Genomic DNA, 17,860 nt, shown 5'->3' with positions numbered 1-17,860 from the left:
GGCAGGGAGAAAGTGCTACTGGCAGATCTGTTGACATCTGGCCATGGAAGAAGGAATAAGCACCACAGGCCTTGCAGGTTTGACTTTCTCACTGTGGGAGAGGGAACTTGAGGTTGGCCGTGGAAGTGACTTTGGGCCTTTGGGTTCTTCCCAGTAGGATTGCAAAGTAGGAGTTGAGGGCTTAAGTCGGGAATCTCAGACAGATTTGTGTCCCAGTCCCTGCTCGGACATTTCTTTTTTTTTTTTTTTGGTTCTTCATAATTATTTATTGATTAAATTAGAATCTATTAGAAATCACAAATGGCTTCATGAGGGACATTTAAGAAAACTCTGCTGAAGAGATATGGGGATATATGTATATGTATAACTGATTCACTTTGTTATAAAGCAGACACTAACACACCACTGTAAAGCAATTATACTCCAATAAAGATGTTAAAAAAATAAAAAATAAAAAAAGAAATGTTTTTTCAACTACCAAAAAAAAAAAGAAAAAGAAAACCCTGCTGAAAGGCACAGATGTTTAGTTGTAACTGGGCTTGTGCATCATTCACATTAATTGAAAACTTTTTCCAACATTACAGTTTGTGTCTGTGTCTGTATGTGGGGCCACAGGTCATGATCAGTGTTTCTTAAAGTCTGGTACTCAAGACAATGTTAGGAGGTAGATGACCAAGTTGTTTTTTTTTTTTTTAAACATCTTTATTGGAGTATAATTGCTTTACAATGGTATGTTAGTTTCTGCTTTATAACAAAGTCAATCAGTTATACATATACATATGTCCCCATATCTCTTCCCTCTTGCTTGTCCCTCCCTCCCACCCTCCCTATCCCACCCCTCTAGGTCATCACAAAGCTCCGAGCTGATCTCCCTGTGCTATGCGGCTGCTTCCCACTAGCTATCTATTTTACATTTGGTAGTGTATATATGTCCATGCCACTCTCTCACTTCGTCCCAGCTTACCCTTCCCCCTCCCCATATCCTCAAGTCCATTCTCTATGTCTGCGTCTTTATTCCTGTCCTGCCCCTAGGTTCTTCAGAACCAATTTTTTTTTAGATTCCATATATATGTGTTAGCATACGGTATTTGTTTTTCTCTTTCTGACTTACTTCACTCTGTATGACAGACTCTAGGTCCATCCACCTCACTACAAATAACTCAATTTCGTTTCTTTTTATGGCTGAGTAATATTCCATTGTATATATGTGCCACATCTTTATCCATTCATCTGTCGATGGACACTTAGGTTGCTTCCACATCCTGGCTATTGTAAATAGAGCTGCAGTGAACATTGTGGTACATGACTCTTTTTGAATTATGGTTTTCTCAGGGTATATGCCCAGCAGTGGGATTGCTTGGTCATATGGTAGTTCTATTTTTAGTTTTTTAAGGAACCTCCATACTGTTCTCCATAGTGGCTATATCAATTTACATTCCCACCAACAGTGCAAGAGGGTTCCCTTTTCTCCACACCCTCTCCAGCATTTGTTGTTTGTAGATTTTTTGACGATGGCCATTCTGACCGGTGTGAGATGATATCTCATTGTAATTTTGATTTGTATTTCTCTAATGATTAATGATGTTAAACATTCTTTCATGTGTTTTTTGGCAATCTGTATATCTTCTTTGGAGAAATGTCTATTTAGGTCTTCTGCCCATTTTTGGATTGAGCTGCATGAGCTGCTTGTAAATTTTGGAGATTAATCCTTTGTCAGGTGCTTCGTTTGCAAATATTTTCTCCCATTCTGAGGGTTGTCTTTTCGTCTTGTTTATGGTTTCCTTTGCTGTGCAAAAGCTTTTAAGTTTCATTAGGTCCCATTTGTTTATTTTTGTTTTTATTTCCATTTCTCGAGGAGGTGGGTCAAAAAGGATCTTGCCGTGATTTATGTCATGGAGTGTTCTGCCTATGTTTTCCTCTAAGAGTTTAATAGTGTCTGGCCTTACATTAGGTCTTTAATCCATTTTGAGTTTATTTTTGTGTATGGTGTTAGGGAGTGTTCTAATTTCATTCTTTTACATGTAGCTGTCCAGTTTTCCCAGCACCAATCATTGAAGAGGCTGTCTTTTCTCCATTGTATAGTCTTGCCTCCTTTATCAAAGATAAGGTGACCATATGTGAATGGGTTTATCTCTGGCTTTCTATCCTGTTCCATTGATCTATATTTCTGTTTTTGTGCCAGTACCATACTGTCTTGATTACTGTAGCTTTGTAGTATAGTCTGAAGTCAGGGAGCCTGATTCCTCCAGCTCCGTTTTTCTTTCTCAAGATTGCTTTGGCTATTCGGGGTCTGACATTTCTTTGTTATTCAATCTCTTCATCTATAAAATTGGGACCATAATACCAGCCTTGTAGGGTAGTTGTGAAGATAAAGAGAGATAATATATGTAAAGCTGGCACCTGTACAGGGCTGGCACCAATAAGTCATGACTCTGGGGTTTTCTTCCCCACCTGCCTACCTCTCCAACCTGCTCAAAGAAGCTCTACCTTCTGCCTCTGCACAGCTAGACAGGACTTTGTAGATGGCCAGGTGTCTACAGAGGAGAGAAGACAATGGCAGGAAAACCCAAAGATGGGGAGATGTGGGTACGAGGAGGGAAGGTATAAGGTCTGAACCGGAAAGCTTCAAATAAACTTTGGAAGCAAATGTTCTGGTTCGGTCTGGGCAGAGGCTACTAGGAGATGGGGATGATCTATATCTGCCGGGTGTGAGGCTCTGGAGAGATGCTCTCAAGAAGAAGGAAAGAGCCCAGCCTTGGGAATTTCACACAATCCTTGCCTGGAAACAGGAGGCAAACTTAGATGACTTTTTGAGATCTTTCTCCATGATATGAGGATCGCTTTAACCCTCGGGCAATGCTACCCAAAGTCTGGTCCACAGGCTGGTCCATGATGAGATAAGCACAAACACTGAGAGCAAACACTTGGAAATTTTTATAACAATTTGACAGACTAATGCTGTATGTGTGGAATCTAATAAAAAAGTTGAGTTTGTATTTTGTATGTCATTTAAATGTTTACATTTCTAGTAATTTGTTTTCATTATATTTTACAAATGTCACAGTCTGTGGTAGATTGGTGAATTAAAACAAAATAAAACACAATGGGTTACCCCCAAAGACACTTTGAGAAGCACTGCTCTGGGGTACTCTATAAACGTTCTGCACTATTTTTTTCCAAGGAGTTTTTAGCATTTTCACTTTGGAGGCAGAAGTGGAATGATGCGTCAGAGAGAGGTGCGGATGGGGTCTGAAAGCCCTTGGCTCTTGGCCTCACCATGCCACAGTCTAGCTACATGGTCTTGTAAAGCCTCTCCTATGAACTGTTTCATTATTTGTAAAATAAACATAATAAAACTTGTCACATGGAATATGTGAGATTCCATGCAGGTAAAGGGCCTGATAAGATCTGGCCTATAGTAGGTACTAAAAATATTTGTTCCTTTTCTCTCTTTCCTTTGCAACTGATTTACTTATATAAAAAAGTAAATGTTTTGCTTTTTTGGTCTCTTAAAAAAATTTCCATCCATCCTATATTTTGGTTGTCCTAGGTTAATGGTGGTTCTTGACATCTCCATAATAATAGTTTCAGCATTTTACATATGTTTGCTCTTCCTCACAGCAAAACCGCAAGGTAGGAATATTCTTCCACTTTGAAACAGAGCACATTGAAGACGAAGTGGTTGAGTGGCTAAATCTAAGTCATAAAACTAATGTGGACAGCTTAAAACCCAGGCCTGTCCAGCTAACCAGGCTTCCCCCGTAGTAAGTGCTTAGAATGGATGAAAGTTTCTTCCAGAACCTTCCTCAATCTCAGGGTCACTAGCTCTCTCTTTCTCTTATTGTTTTCTCTTTCATAGGTGACTGTTCTATGGGCCATGGTCGGATGTTCAGTTAACACAGAGGGTCTGGGGACCCTTGTAATCGGAGCCAATGGCTGGATGGGGACCTGCCAGAGTTGTACTTTTAACAGTTATTACAGCAGAGAAAGAATGAAGTCCGCCTGTAGGAGTGCCCAATCCTGCCCGTTGGTCATACCCCCTCCACCTCTGGTAAAGTTGTAGAGGATGTTTTGAGATAGGTATTCTTTCTTGAGTCTGGAAATGAAACTTCTGCCGTGTTTAGCTGTGGACACATCTGCCGAAGCAGCTGCGCATGTTACGCAATCGTGATTCTCACCCGCTAGCTCTGGCCTGACCATAGGCAGCAGACACTATCACTTTTCTTGCTCAAGGATGAGCTGCGGTGATGAAAATAACTTTCCCCCACCCCGCCCCAACCCAGGGAAGAGAAGAGAAGTGGTTCCACCATGTCTGTGGGAGGGATCCAGTGGGATGTGGGTGACAGAGTAGATCTTGGCTTCATGGTCAGAGAGACCTAGGTTTCAATTCCAGCTCTCAATCTGAACTTGCTGAGCTTCTGCTTTCTCCTTGGTGAACTGGAGACAAGAATATGACTTGTCTTATGGTGAGGACTAGGAGGCAAGGTTTATATCAGAGCCTGGCGCTGCAGACTTTGTTTATTAACTCATTTCACCCTCACCACAAACCCTATGAGCAGATACTATCGTTATCTTCACTTTGCAGAAGAGGAAACTGAAGCAGAGGGAGATTATGTAACTTGCCCAAGGTCATATATAGTAAGTGAACTGGGATTCAATCTGGTGAGTCTGTGTTCTTAACTAGGACTCCACACTGCTTCTCACTACAGGACACAGTAAGCCTCTACTTTCCTGATGCAAGTGATGTTCTCTTACCAGAACAGGATCTGTCCTATGCAAATTGAGACATGAAATTCAAATATGATAAGCCAGAGTGAAAATCCATAAAGTCACTTTAAAAAGAGTCTCCCCGAATAGCGGGACTTGTCAATGACAGGATTGAGGTAACTATGTATTAGAGGATGGAGTGAAACACTATGAAGGTGGTTTCACAATCTATGTTTGTGAGGATTAAAGGAAATCACACAGTGACTGGGCAGAGCTCATCCTGGTATCATCCAAGCCAGAGTCTCGGGCGATAGACCTTGAGAATTACACCTCCATGGACACAGCTATCACCACTGAGTCCATCTGCCAAGGAGAAAAAGATGTTTGATGAGGATAACTTGAGTTTCTGGTCGACCTGATGGCTGTCTCTCCTTGTAAATGAATGCACTCTTACTCCAGTTTACACATCCATCTCTTTGTGTTTGGTTGATATGAATCTTCTGTGAGACACTAATCTATTCTTTCTCTTCTAATCAAATCAGGTTTCTGATTGCAGCAACATCAATGGACCTAGAGATTATCACAATAAGTGAAGTAAGTCAGACAGAGAAAGACAAATATATGAAATCACTTATATGTGGAATCCAAAAAAATGATACAAATGAACTTATTTACAAAACAGAAATAGACTCACAGACATAGAAAACAAACTTATGGTTACCAAAGAGGAAAGGTGAGGGGAGGGATAAATTAGGAGGTTGGGATTAACATATACACACTGCTATATACAAAATAGATAATCAACAAGGACCTACTGTATAGCACAGGGAACTCTACTCAATATTCTGAAATAACCTATATGGGAAAAGAATCTGAAAAAGAATAGATATATGTATACGTATAACTGAATCATTTTCTGTACACCTGAAACTAACACAACATTGTAAATCAACTATACCCCAAGATAAAATAAAAATTTAAAAAAGAAATTGATTCAAACATTAAAAAAATCAGGTTTCTGAGATGGAAAAGCATAGGCAAATCTTGACATAGGCAGATTTCACAAAAATAATAACATAAATGTAGACTGTGTGGCTCATTGATGACAGCCAGTTGGACTTGTTCAGCAATACTGCTGATGCACCGTGCACATTGCCCTCTAGAAGCTTCGCCTTGGCTTCTAGGGAGTCACTGACTCTAGTCCTGGCTACTGCTTCCCCTGAAAACTCTGGACAGTTTTGATGGTTAGAAAAAACTGTCTGGTCTAACTTGAAAACCTGCCTGCCTTTTGCTCCAAACTTTTGCTCCTGTTCTTCACTTATCTGGCTCCTGCATCCCTGGGCCAGCCCTTCAAGATTTTTGTTGACAACCCTCATCACTCCCAGGCCATTTTCTTCTCCAGACCAAGTGGCTTTCACTCTTTTCTCACACGGTGTCCAGAATCTCCATGGACCCAGTTACTGATTTCGCTTTTCCATAAGATTGGAGAATTTTAATAGGGTTATCTAAGGACAGAAGAGAATAGACAGGGATTCTACAAGGGGCCTGAGGCCCAGCTCAAAGCTGCTGGGTGCAAGAAAGACATGTCATAGATGATTTGTGTTTTATCTAATAATGATGAGGCTGACTTTGCCTTCTATTCCAAGTTTAAGCTATGGTTGTGTAATGTAAATACAACAGTCCTTTTCATTCTCCCATTTTCCTCTGCCACATAGCTGTAGGGATTGTCAGGCCCCAAGGGAGAAGCTTTAATGAGGTCTGTGGGTCCCAGTCTGTAGGTCTTGAGTCTCTCAGTGTGGTTTATAATTCTGTCAAGAAGGCAACTCAGGGGCTTCCCTGGTGGTGCAGTGGTTAAGAATCCGCCTGCCAATGCAGGAGACACGGGTTCGAGCCCTGGTGCAGGAAGATCCCACATGCCATGGAGCAACTAAGCCCGTGAGCCACAACTACTGAGCCCGCATGCCACAACTACTGAAGCCCGTGTGCCTAGAGCCCATGTTCCACAACAAAGACAAGCCACCACAATGAGAAGCCCTCGCACCGCAATGAAGAGTAGCCGCTTCTCACTGCAACTAGAGAAAGCCTGCGTGCAGCAACAAAGACCCAACACAGCCAAAAATAATAAATAAATTTATAAAAAAAAAAAAAAAAGGAAGGTGGCTCACATACAGCTGCTGTCAAAGAGGGGGAGTGTGGTGAGGGACTGGCAAGGAGAGTAGTTGTATGGAATTTTGGCTGTGTCTGTCAACACTGTAGTCCCAGCAACCCTACCTAAGGGATCTGATGGGTGGGGATGGTGTTACAGTGCACAGACCTGTGGAAGAGCCATCACTACAGCTGTTAAAAGAGCAGCAGTCTTAAGTCATGGTCAAGTAGCTATGTGTGTGTTGGGGACACACAGAGGTATATTGTTTCAAAGGCTGGGAAGAGTGGGGTAGGTCTCTGTGTACTGTCTTGGAAGGTGGTCCAAGGTATACTTTAAAGTGAAAACAAAAATCAGGCTTAAGAACATTCTGTAGAGTGCAATTCCATTTTTGGTGTAAAGAAAATTACATATGTTGTAGAGTCATAAAGAAACACCTAGAAGAAGATGTACACTTAACTGTTAAAAGTGCTAACCTTGCAGGGCAGAGAGAGGGTGGGAGACGGATTTTTTAAAAATTTTGTGAGGTATATATTTTCCATTTTTTTCCTTCTAGATATTTTCTGTAGATCTCTGCTTTTGTTTTCTTTGTGTGTTTCTATATTGTTTGAATGAAAGAGGATTGCTTTTGTAAAAAATACCAGAGCTTTCTAAAAGGAACCCTATGTACTACGTTTGCCTTTATTTTTTTTCTTAAGAGTAGGTTTTAAAATTATAAAACTAATACATTATTGTAAAAACTTAAAAAGCATAAAATATTATACAGTGAATAATAGGTCTGCTCACCACCCCACTTCCCAGAATTTCTGTGCAGATACAACTGTGTATATGCCAACATGTCCCTTTAAAACCACTCACATACAAATGGGAGCCTACAGTGTTCTGCACTCTGTTTTGTTTTGTTTTTTTTAACTTAGTAGAATTTTTCCTATAATGACATATGCAGATTATCATATGGTTGTTCCATGATTTACTTACCAGAAATTTAGGTTATTTTTGTAAATTATATATGTAGTATATACATATAACAATATGGTAAAATGAGGCTCTTTTAGGCTCAGTTTCTTTTTTTTTTTTTTTTATAAATTTATTTATTTATTTATTTATGCCTGTGTTGGGTCTTCGTTTCTGTGCGAGGGCTTTCTCTAGTTGCGGCGAGCGGGGGCCACTCTTCATCGCGGTGCACGGGCCTCTCACTATCGCGGCCTCTCTTGTTGCGGAGCACAGGCTCCAGACGCGCAGGCTCAGTAGTTGTGGCTCACGGGCCCAGTTGCTCCGCGGCATGTGGGATCTTCCCAGACCAGGGCTCGAACCCGTGTCCCCTGCATTGGCAGGCAGATTCTCAACCACTGCGCCACCAGGGAAGCCCTAGGCTCAGTTTCTTTTTTTTTAAATATTTACTTATTTATTTGGTTGCTCCTGGTCGCCCTTCCCTATTTCCTCTTTATCTGGTCCATCCGGAGGAGGCAGTGAGGTGAGGGGAGGGAGTAAGGTGGAAGACAAAAGATGACCTTGCTTTTCTCCCCTGCAAGTGGCATCCACACTAGAAACAGACCTGAGCTTAGGAGGGGTCTGAGCCAACGGATTTGAAATGAAATTTGTTTAGAGTTCTGATAAACACACTGGAGTGTGCTTTGAAATGACAGAGACTTTCTGTGAATGAAAGGACCAGGGAAATGAATTCTCAGGGTGAGAAAAATAAAGTTGCATTCTCACTGCCCTTTACCGAGTCCAGCTCATTCGATGTACTTTGTGAACATGTGTGATTTTATATGTAGCATACATTTCTACAAGTGGAATTTCTGTACAAGAGTATATTTTAAATTTTGGTAGATATAGTCAAATTGTCCTCCAAATAATTTTTTCCCATTTACATTTTCCCAGTGATGAATGAAAGTGGTGTTTTCTCAACACATCCTTTTTACTCTATAAGTATCAAACATTTTAGTCTTTGCTACTCTACCAGGTTAAAAAGAAATGGCATTTCATATAGAGATATTTTCATTATGAGAGAGATTAAGGTTGTAATTCCTTTTTTTTCTTTAAAGATTTTTTTTTTTTTGATGTGGACCATTTTTAAAGTCTTTATTGAATTTGTTACAATACTGCTTCTGTTTTATGTTTTGGTTTTTTGGCCGCGAGGCACATGGGATCTTAGCTCCTCGACCAGGGATCGAACCCACACCCCCTGCATTGGAAGGTGAAGTCTTAACCACCAGACTGCCAGGGAAGTCCCCTGAGGTAGTTGTATTTCTTTTTCTGCAAACACCATTGCAAATGTCCTTTGCTATCCTTTTTTTTTTTTTTTCCCTATTGGGTTGTTGGTCTTTTTCTTATTAATTTGTAAGAACTCTTTACATATTAAGGCATTAACCCTTGGCCTATCGTATATGTTACAGATATTTCTCTATGTGTGCTATTTGCCTTTTGTTGTAGGTTATTATGAATTAATGAACTCTCAAGTATGTGGATGCTATTGTGTAGAATGAATAAAAATTTACCTTAGAGTTCTCCTGAATTAACAGATTTTTCTTTTTCCTTTTATATTTTCTCCATCAACAGATGCTCCAAGCCTATATAAAACCATGGTGGGCAAGGGATGACCCTTAAGGTCAAGAGTTTGGGAACCACTACTCTAGGCTCTACTGGTTCTACCTAAGCTGTGCCACCCAGAGCTGAGCCCAGCCCTCCTAGGTTGAGTTCAGCACTATGTCTCTTGTGAAGCCAGAAATTAAATTTCTAGTTCTTTATAAGACACAGCCACAGCATTTCAAAGTGGGGTCAACAAAAAGGAACTGGAATGTCTCTCTTCCTCTCCTCCTTTCTCCTTTTTCCCTTTGCACCCCCTCCCTTCCTCCTTTGCTTTTCCCTCTTCTCTAGCCTCCTACAGGGGAGTCATAAGGCAGACAGAACCAGTGGGAGGGGAAGGTAAGAAAGAGGGAAGGTTCTTGATTGTTGAGATGAAGCCTCCACTCTTTTGCTTGGCCTTCCAGGCCCTTCACATCTGGCCCCCCTCTCCTCCTCTCTGTCCTCCACACCCTGCCTCCAGCCACCCAGTCTGTTAGCCCTGCTTGGCCTGGGGCAGCCCTCTGGCCTTGCCACCAGCTGGTTTCTCTCCTGAGAGCTTGCTTCCCTTTCCCCGCCTGGTGTACTTGTACTTTTCAAATGTCACTTCCTCTGGGAACTTTTCCTGGCCCCATCTGAGTTAGCCTTCCCTCCACAAGCTCTCACCTTCCTTACAGCATTTACCATGTTATTCCACAGGGCTCTGGTCTCTCCCATCAGAGAGGCCTTTGAAAGTAGGAACTTGCCTGCTTGCCCTCTGGGACTGACCCAGTTCTTGGGACATGGGTTTGTCAGTGTTCATTGAATGAAACTTTGTTTAAAGGGCAAAAATGTGTGTTGGGGAAGGCGTCATGAGCATGTAGCTGGAACAATATCCTTCCCACTGGTGATGGGGTACCAGAGAGCTTCACCCCATGCCAGCTTCTCCTCTTCAAGTCCTCCCTAGAGACTGGCAACCTTGACTAAGTCCTGTGAATTCATACATAGGCAGTACCCCTACTGGGCAGAGGTCAACCACTGACCTCCAGCGGAAACCTCATCCTCTTTATCACACAAGGGAAGAAGCAGAGAAAATTCAGAGTCACGGCTATTGAGCTTCATCCCTAAGAAAAGTCTGTTTAGAACAGTGGTCCTCAAACTTTGGCCAGTGTCAGAATCACCTGGAGAACTCTGGTAAAATATCAAGGTCCAGGCCTGATCCTACTTCAAGGACCCTGGGCCTCTGAATTTTTCAGTCACTCTCCAGGTGATTCTGCTACACACCAGTTTGAGAAACACTGGCTTAGAGGAAGTGGACTAAGGCCCCCTCTGTTATCCCCAAAACATTCTTCCTTCACTGGCTACTAGGCCAGTCTCTTCAAATACTGTTTTCTGCTTGTGTTTCTTCCTATAGGTTGAATCCAAAGTGGTTGTGGGCTCTTGCTTTTTCTTCTCCTCATGCCCTCCCCTACCAGGTTTCAAGCAGAGTTTAGTTTGCATATGAGTTATTCATTATCCACAGCAGCATTATTTGGTGCCCACTACATATGCATGGAATGACTACATATACAAACAAATAAGATAGTTTAATCAGGAAGCACTCATGAGTGTCTATTTGGAGCAGTAGGTTAGGCACTAAGGGAAATAGAAGCCATGGTTCTGCACTCGGGGAGCTTGCTGTTGGGTTGTGTACACGGAGAGGGTGAGCTGAGAGTCAGGTGTCACAGTCCTGCTGGTGACTGTGTGTCACTCTGAGCTTCAGTTTCTTCAGCCCTCACATGGGAATAATAACACTATCAATAATATCCATCTTGGGCTTCCCTGGTGGCACAGTGGTTGAGAATCTGCCTGCCAATGCAGGGGACACGGGTTCGAGCCCTGGTCTGGGAAGATCCCACATGCCGCGGAGCAACTGGGCCCGTGAGCCACAATTACTGAGCCTGCACGTCTGGAGCCTGTGCTCCACAACAAGAGAGGCCGCGATAGTGAGAGGCTTGCGCACCACGATGAAGAGTGGCCCCCGCTTGCCGCAACTAGAGAAAGCCCTCGCACAGAAACGAAGACCCAACACAGCCATAAATAAAAAAATAAATAAATTAAAAAAAAAGCAAACAATTAAAAAAAAAAATCCATCTCCACAGCTTAGTGCGAGGACTAAATAGAACAAAGAGAGTGAAAGTGTTTTCTAAACAAAACTTTAAACGTAAGATACTGTCACAAAGAAAAAACAACTTGGTGAATAAATTTTTAAAAAGTCTCCAGCTCTCTCTAGTCTACATTTTTGGAATTCTTCCCCGTAGGTATCAGTTTTTAATCAGAGGTGGCACATTTTGAGACACCGAGCTGTTCTTTCCCATCTTAGTTTCCAAGCTCTTGCAGAGATGTAGCTAGCCATTGGTGGATTCCTTTGGGACCTGTTGAGAGGGGATGTGCTCCAGAAGCCTTCTCTCCTTGCCTCGTGGTCAGCTCCATTTGTCTTCTGCTGATTCGGAGCCATCACAGATGCCGGTGGCTCTCCTTTGTCTCTGAGTGGCATCAGGAAGGCCACACTCAACTTTTTTGATGTATTTGCCGTTAGCAGAGCATCACTTCCCTTTTAAAAGAAGAAATTATTCTGTATCAGGAAAAACATTTTTTTGCTAACCCTTTGGATGGTTTGCGCAAATCATACAGAAACAGACCACATTTTTCTCAGAAATATGGAGAAATAAATTCCAGGTACAGTTCTTGGCTCGTATTACTAAGCCCGAACATTTATTCGTGCTTCTTAGCTTACTGAGAAGCTAGCTTCTCATCAATTTCTCACTATCACCTTTCAAAGGAGCTTGTACTCTTATCCCTCTTTTACAGATAAGGAAAGTGAGCCCCAGCAGGGGGGTCAGGCTCTCACAAGATCTCACAGCTAAGAAGATATTAGGATCACCCTTCCAAATGGGCAAAGAAAACGTTCAGGATGCTTGAGGAACCCAGAGTGCTTACACACCAACAGCTAGGATGTTTCAAGAGTGAGTCTCACCTGTTTTTGTGTGTGAGCTCTGCAGTTGTCACTCCCCGAGGATTGCTGAGAACACCCGTCACATCTGTCAGCACAGCTCCCATTACAGCTCGTAAGGAAGGGCCTATTATGGGGTTGTTAGTCATGCACGTGTTGCTCTTGGTGATCAGCTCAATACAAACCTCAGCCAAGAACCCAGCTTTCCTCACCAGTCTCGTAACTCGTGTAAAATGTGGAGTGAATTTTTCCTTGGTTGGGTTCCCTGCTCACGATAACATTTCCTTGACTTCTGAGTTTGTACCATTTCCTTTGGGAAGGCTGCTGCCTTGGCCATTCAGATCACTTGATGATCTGATTCTGCTTCTTCTAATTCACATTCTCATCAGTTCCTTTCTCTCTGTGTCTGGGCTTCTTTCTTTTTTCTGCAAAATTAGAGCTCCTGTTGAGTCATTTCCTAAAGATCTATTAAACCATCCTTCCTCTCCACCTCCACACTCACGGTCTTAGTCCAGATCTTCTCCATCCATCCTCTAGACAAGGATAAGTGCAACAGCCTCCGAAGGGTCACCTGGCTTCCAATCTCTCACCTATTATTAGTCCACACTTATCTTCCTACACTGCACGTCTGACTGTGTCAGTCCCCTGTGGTGGCTCTCCACTGACGCATGATAAAATCTATACTCCTCAGAGGGGCCATCAGCCAGATCAATGGAGTCATCATTCCCCAAATTTGTCACATTCTTTCATTCCTCCCTACCTTTGCCCACACCCTTTCCTCCCTAGGAGTGTCCTCCTCTTTCTTGTTTTTTAGGAACACTTCTAATAATTTCTCAAGGCTCAATTTTTATGCCATCTTTTCTATGTAGCCTTTTCTGATATCCCTAGTAAGAATGAATCCTTTCTTCTTTGTGCCTGCGTGATATTTTATACCCATGACTCATTCATTCGTTTTTATATTTATTGCCTTATCAATCAGTCATTGAGCAGAAAATACATTATCAGGCAGTGATAATTCCAGGGAAGGGGTAAGGGCATTAGGGAAATGAGTGATCTATACAAAGACATCTAAGACTTTATCTTTACTCTTAAGGAACTGCTGGTTGGGACATGAGACACATAAATCAATAACTTTAGTACAGCTTATTAAAAGCTTTGATAAAGATGTGAACAAAGGGTTGTGGGATTACGGAGAAGGCGGCAGACTAATTCTGAAAATCAGGGAGGGTTTCACGGAAAGGTAGACAATTGAGTTGGGCCTTTAATTTATTTGTTCAGATTTATTAAGGACTTGCTAGCTGTCAGAGACATTCATGTATGAGTTACATGATGGGCGAGAGAGAACTTGGCAGTGAGGAAGGATACAGAGAAAGCAATTGCAGCAGAGAAAGGAGCCTGGGCAAATGCATAGACTTGTGAAAGGTCATGGAAAGGGAGGGATTTTGTGTGGCTAGAGCTCAGGAAGCACTGAGAAAGAGAGAAGAAATAAGGCTAGGAGAGTAGGCACCAGACTGTGAATGTTTGTCTACAATGACGGCAAACTGTTTGGACTGTGTCTCTGTAAGGCTTGTTTTGTCACATTTCAGAGTGTCTCACAGATACTTATGCCCTATGCTGTCTCTTCTACTACACCGTGAGCATCTTATAGGCAGAGGCCATAGCTTCTAAATCTTCAGGACCCAGCTCATTGTGTGGCATATGACAGGCACACAGTTAATCTTTGTTGAATTAATAACTTTAACTCCATAACTCTCTTTAGTAGGAGCTTGGTGTCATGTGTTTTGAGATTTATTTATATTTTGGCTACTATTCCTCATGAGCTGCTATGCTGAATGGGACCCCTCCAGTGTTAATTTATAGGGTAAAGTTTATGGGTTAAGTGGACCCAGAATACATGTCACCCAAGGCAGCCTGAGGCAGCCAAGAGAGCCTGCATCATGTTTAAGGGGAGCCAAAGCTGTGACTCTGGGAAGACTAAGCTGAGTATCAAGATCAAGTGTAAATGTCAACTCTCAAATGTGAGTAAGCATCGAGAGGCAGAAAGGGGAGAAGTGGGAGGGTGGAGCATAGTGCCAGGATGAGTGAGGCCAAGGGGTCCGGAACCAAGGAGGTGACCAAGAGGAAAGTGCTGAGGCTCCTGATGGCTGGCATGTGGTACCTGATGGATGGCATAGAAAGCTAAAAGCGGGTTTGTTGCTCAATCATCTTGCAAAATATTTCCAGATTTTTATTTGCTTCTGCAGTTATTTCTTGACAAAACTAGTGATCAGCAGATCTATTACAAATTGGTCCCTAGGTACATTCCAGAGCCATTAATTTAAACTGTCAATTTGAATATTATAGTTTTAATTTTTAATTTTTTCTAATAAGCAGTAGAATGACTTTTTTGTTTGTTTGATTTTTAAACCAGAACATTTATTGCATGACTAATCATTAAGATGAACTGGATGCTGCAACAGCTGCCCTCTTGGGTTTAGGTGTGGTTCCTTCACAGAATCCATGCCTGAATGTGCGGTCTACAATTTCTAGGTGCCTCATTCGACCAGTGCCGGTGGTATTTCGTCTTTTAGCTTTAGCACTCCAGTTATGCTCTCTCTTTCGCTTGGCAGTGTAGCCACATTTGCCACAGGTCGACTTCTGAAGGTGGTAGGCCTTAGAGCCACAGCGGCGGCACAACGCGTGCGTCTTATTCCGACGCTTTCCAAACGATGACGTTCCCTTCATCATCTAGCTTCTGCTGCTGAGACCAAAGATAGAATGACTTTTTAAAACAGAAATTTTATCTGGAACCCAACATAGAACTCAAGAGGACATAGTGTAAACCTTCAACAATTAGTGGAGAATACTTCACTGTAGAACTCCTGGAGATCTCAGAGCAATCCTAGAACTCTGCAGAGCTCAGATAGAAAACCACAGGCCTAGAGATCAAGGTCAGTTCTCACACATCCTTGAAAGCTTGAATTTAAGAAACAAGTGCCTGAAAGTACGATGTTGCCTTCCTTCTTGCAAATGCATCAAAACTTGAAGGATTTTTAAAAAGCATTTATCCCATTGCTGAATGGGAATCAAGGCAGTTCTGGGTTATTTCTCCAGAAAGAAATGGTAAATTTGGGTTCTGTGTTTCCATTTTTAGTCTTTTCACATCACTCCATACTCTTACCACAAAGTGCAGTATGCACTCCCTGTACAGTAATGCGTGAGACATGAGAATGGATCACCATGCAGACCATGAACTTCATTGCCCATTGTGTTGTGAGCACACCTGATAGGGTGGGAAAATTCATTTATTTGCAGAATGACTTACTTTGTGAAGGATGCTCACAGAAGGGACCAGAAAAGTGAGCCAACAGAAGGAGAGGACCCACCCAACTAGTTAGAGAACTCCAAGAAGTCTCTTTAGAGTGTTGAGGCAGCAGCAACACTTGGAACCTATGGGTTGCATCCATCAGCTTGCCCAGAGACTTGAAAGTAAGAGAAAAGAGAAAGATCACATAGTTTATTCTGAAGGAGCCATACAGAATCCTGTTTCTCCTGTTCTACTGCTAAAGGCTTTCCTGGATATGGAGAAAACCTAGTGATATTATTTCCAGGCTATGAAATAAGTAGACACTGGACAAAGATCTTTCTTTCTGACTTTTAAAGTGAAGTAGAGAGAGCATAGGTTTTGGACTCAGGATCCGTGTTTTCCAGGTTTCAATTCCAGTACAGAGCCTTCTTTGCTATGTGGCCTTGAGTTTGTAACATGGGTTTCCTGTGCCTCAGTTTCCTCCTATGTACAGTGAAAATGAGGGTTCCTTTAGCCATCAAAAATGTGAAATGAATGAGACATAGTTTCTATCATCAAAGACCTCCCAATTTGTCAGTGAAATACATTTCACAAGAAGTACTCTTTCTCTCCAGTTGTGGGATAGGAGACTTCAAACAGGTGATGAGACTTAACTTGAATTTGGGGGGTATGAGTGCCAGTGTGCTAAATAAATGCAGGGAAGGAACATCTGGGGGCAGAAGGAACAGCAACTTTAAAGCACAGAGATGGAAACATTTCACAATATACTCTAGGATCTGTAGCAGTTGGAAAAAGTTGAAGCATGGGTAGTGTGATAAATAGGAGAAGAAGAAGGAGAAGAAGGAAAAGAAGGAGAAGAAGAAGAAGGAGAAGGAGGAGGAGGAGGAAGAGGAGGAGGAGAAGAAGAAGAAGAAGAAGAAGAAGAAGGAGAAGGAGAAGGAGAAGGAGAAGGAGAAGAAGAAGAAGAAGAAGAAAGAGAAGAAGAAGAAGAAGAAGAGGAAGAAGAAGAAGGAGAAGGAGAAGAAGAAGAAGAAGAGGAAGAAGAGACCAGATCACAGAGGACATAATAGCCTTATTAAGGGTCTTAGACTTTATCTTGACAATATCTGGAGATCAATGAAAGATTTTCAACAGAGGAATGACATGTGCCCTTAGGTTTGTTAGACCACTTTGGCCACAATATAGGACAAGAGCTGGCAAATTATGGCTCATGAGCCAAATCCATGCAGCTCGTGTTTTTCTAAATAAAATTTTATTGGAACAGAGTCATACCCATTCATTTATGCATTGTCTGCCGCTGCTTTTGCATACAATGGCGGAATTCCTTAGTTGTGATAGAGATCCTATGGCCACAAAGCCTAAGATATTTACTATCTGTTCCTTTACAGAAAAAGTTTGTCAACCGTGATGTAGAGGATGGATTAAAGGAGGGCAAAGGCTGGTGAGAAGGAGTTTTGTTAGGAAGCCCTGCCAAGACTATAAAAGACATGGCCTGAGCCTGAACCAGGCAGGAGCAGTGGAGCTGGAGAGAAGGGGAAGGTGTCAAAGGAGGTGAAATCAACAAGACCTGGTGACTAATTAGATGTGGAGGTGGAATGGTAAGAGGATTCCAAAACAACTCCCGGTTTCTAGCTTGGGCAACTGGATGGGTGGTGGTGCCAGTTGCTAAGATTGGGTTACCAGGAGGTAGAGCACTTTTGGGGATAAAAAGGATGGTTCCAATTTAGACACGTAGCACTGTGACATCCCAGCAGAGGTGGTAGCTAGAAATGTGGGTCAGGAGCTCAAAAGAGTGATCTGCTCCAGACATACAGATTTGGGATTTGTCAGTATATGGATGCACAGATTACCCAGGTATGTAGAGTGGGAAGAGAGGAGATGACCAACAGTGGTACCCACAGAAACATCAGTGTTTCAGAATGGACATAGGAAGAGGTATTTAGAAAGGAAATGGTGAAAGAGGTCCCAGAGGGGATGAGGAAAACTAAGAGAGTATTTGCTGAACAAAGTAAGCCAGAAAGAGTGAAACTAACTACCAATGTTCCATAAAGAGAACGGGGGTGGGTCATGGGGGGCAGGAGGGAGAAAGGATGAAAATAAGAGGGATGCAAGGCAGCAGGAGATGAGTGAAGCTGGGAGGAAATAGCCTCCATTTCCTGCACACTTGTTATGTGCCAGAGAACATCCG

The 17,860-nt window shown here is 42.3% G+C and overlaps 1 protein-coding gene across 1 annotated transcript; it reads right to left on the bottom strand.

Moving 5' to 3' along the window:
* Window positions 1-14,819: 14,819 nt before the first annotated feature.
* LOC114237160 (60S ribosomal protein L37-like) lies at window positions 14,820-15,113 on the bottom strand. Its single transcript, XM_057549077.1, has one exon. The coding sequence runs from the start codon at window positions 15,111-15,113 to the stop codon at window positions 14,820-14,822; it is 294 nt and encodes a 97-aa protein (XP_057405060.1).
* Window positions 15,114-17,860: the final 2,747 nt, after the last annotated feature.

Source organism: Balaenoptera acutorostrata, chromosome 6, assembly GCF_949987535.1.
Source record: "Balaenoptera acutorostrata chromosome 6, mBalAcu1.1, whole genome shotgun sequence".
NCBI lineage: Eukaryota > Metazoa > Chordata > Mammalia > Artiodactyla > Balaenopteridae > Balaenoptera > Balaenoptera acutorostrata.
This window is presented reverse-complemented; position numbering and strand designations above follow the sequence as displayed.

Bases quoted from the DNA above. Each gene is read 5' to 3' on its own strand.
- LOC114237160 (XM_057549077.1), bottom strand. From the start codon at position 15,113: ATGATGAAGGGAACGTCATCGTTTGGAAAGCGTCGGAATAAGACGCAC.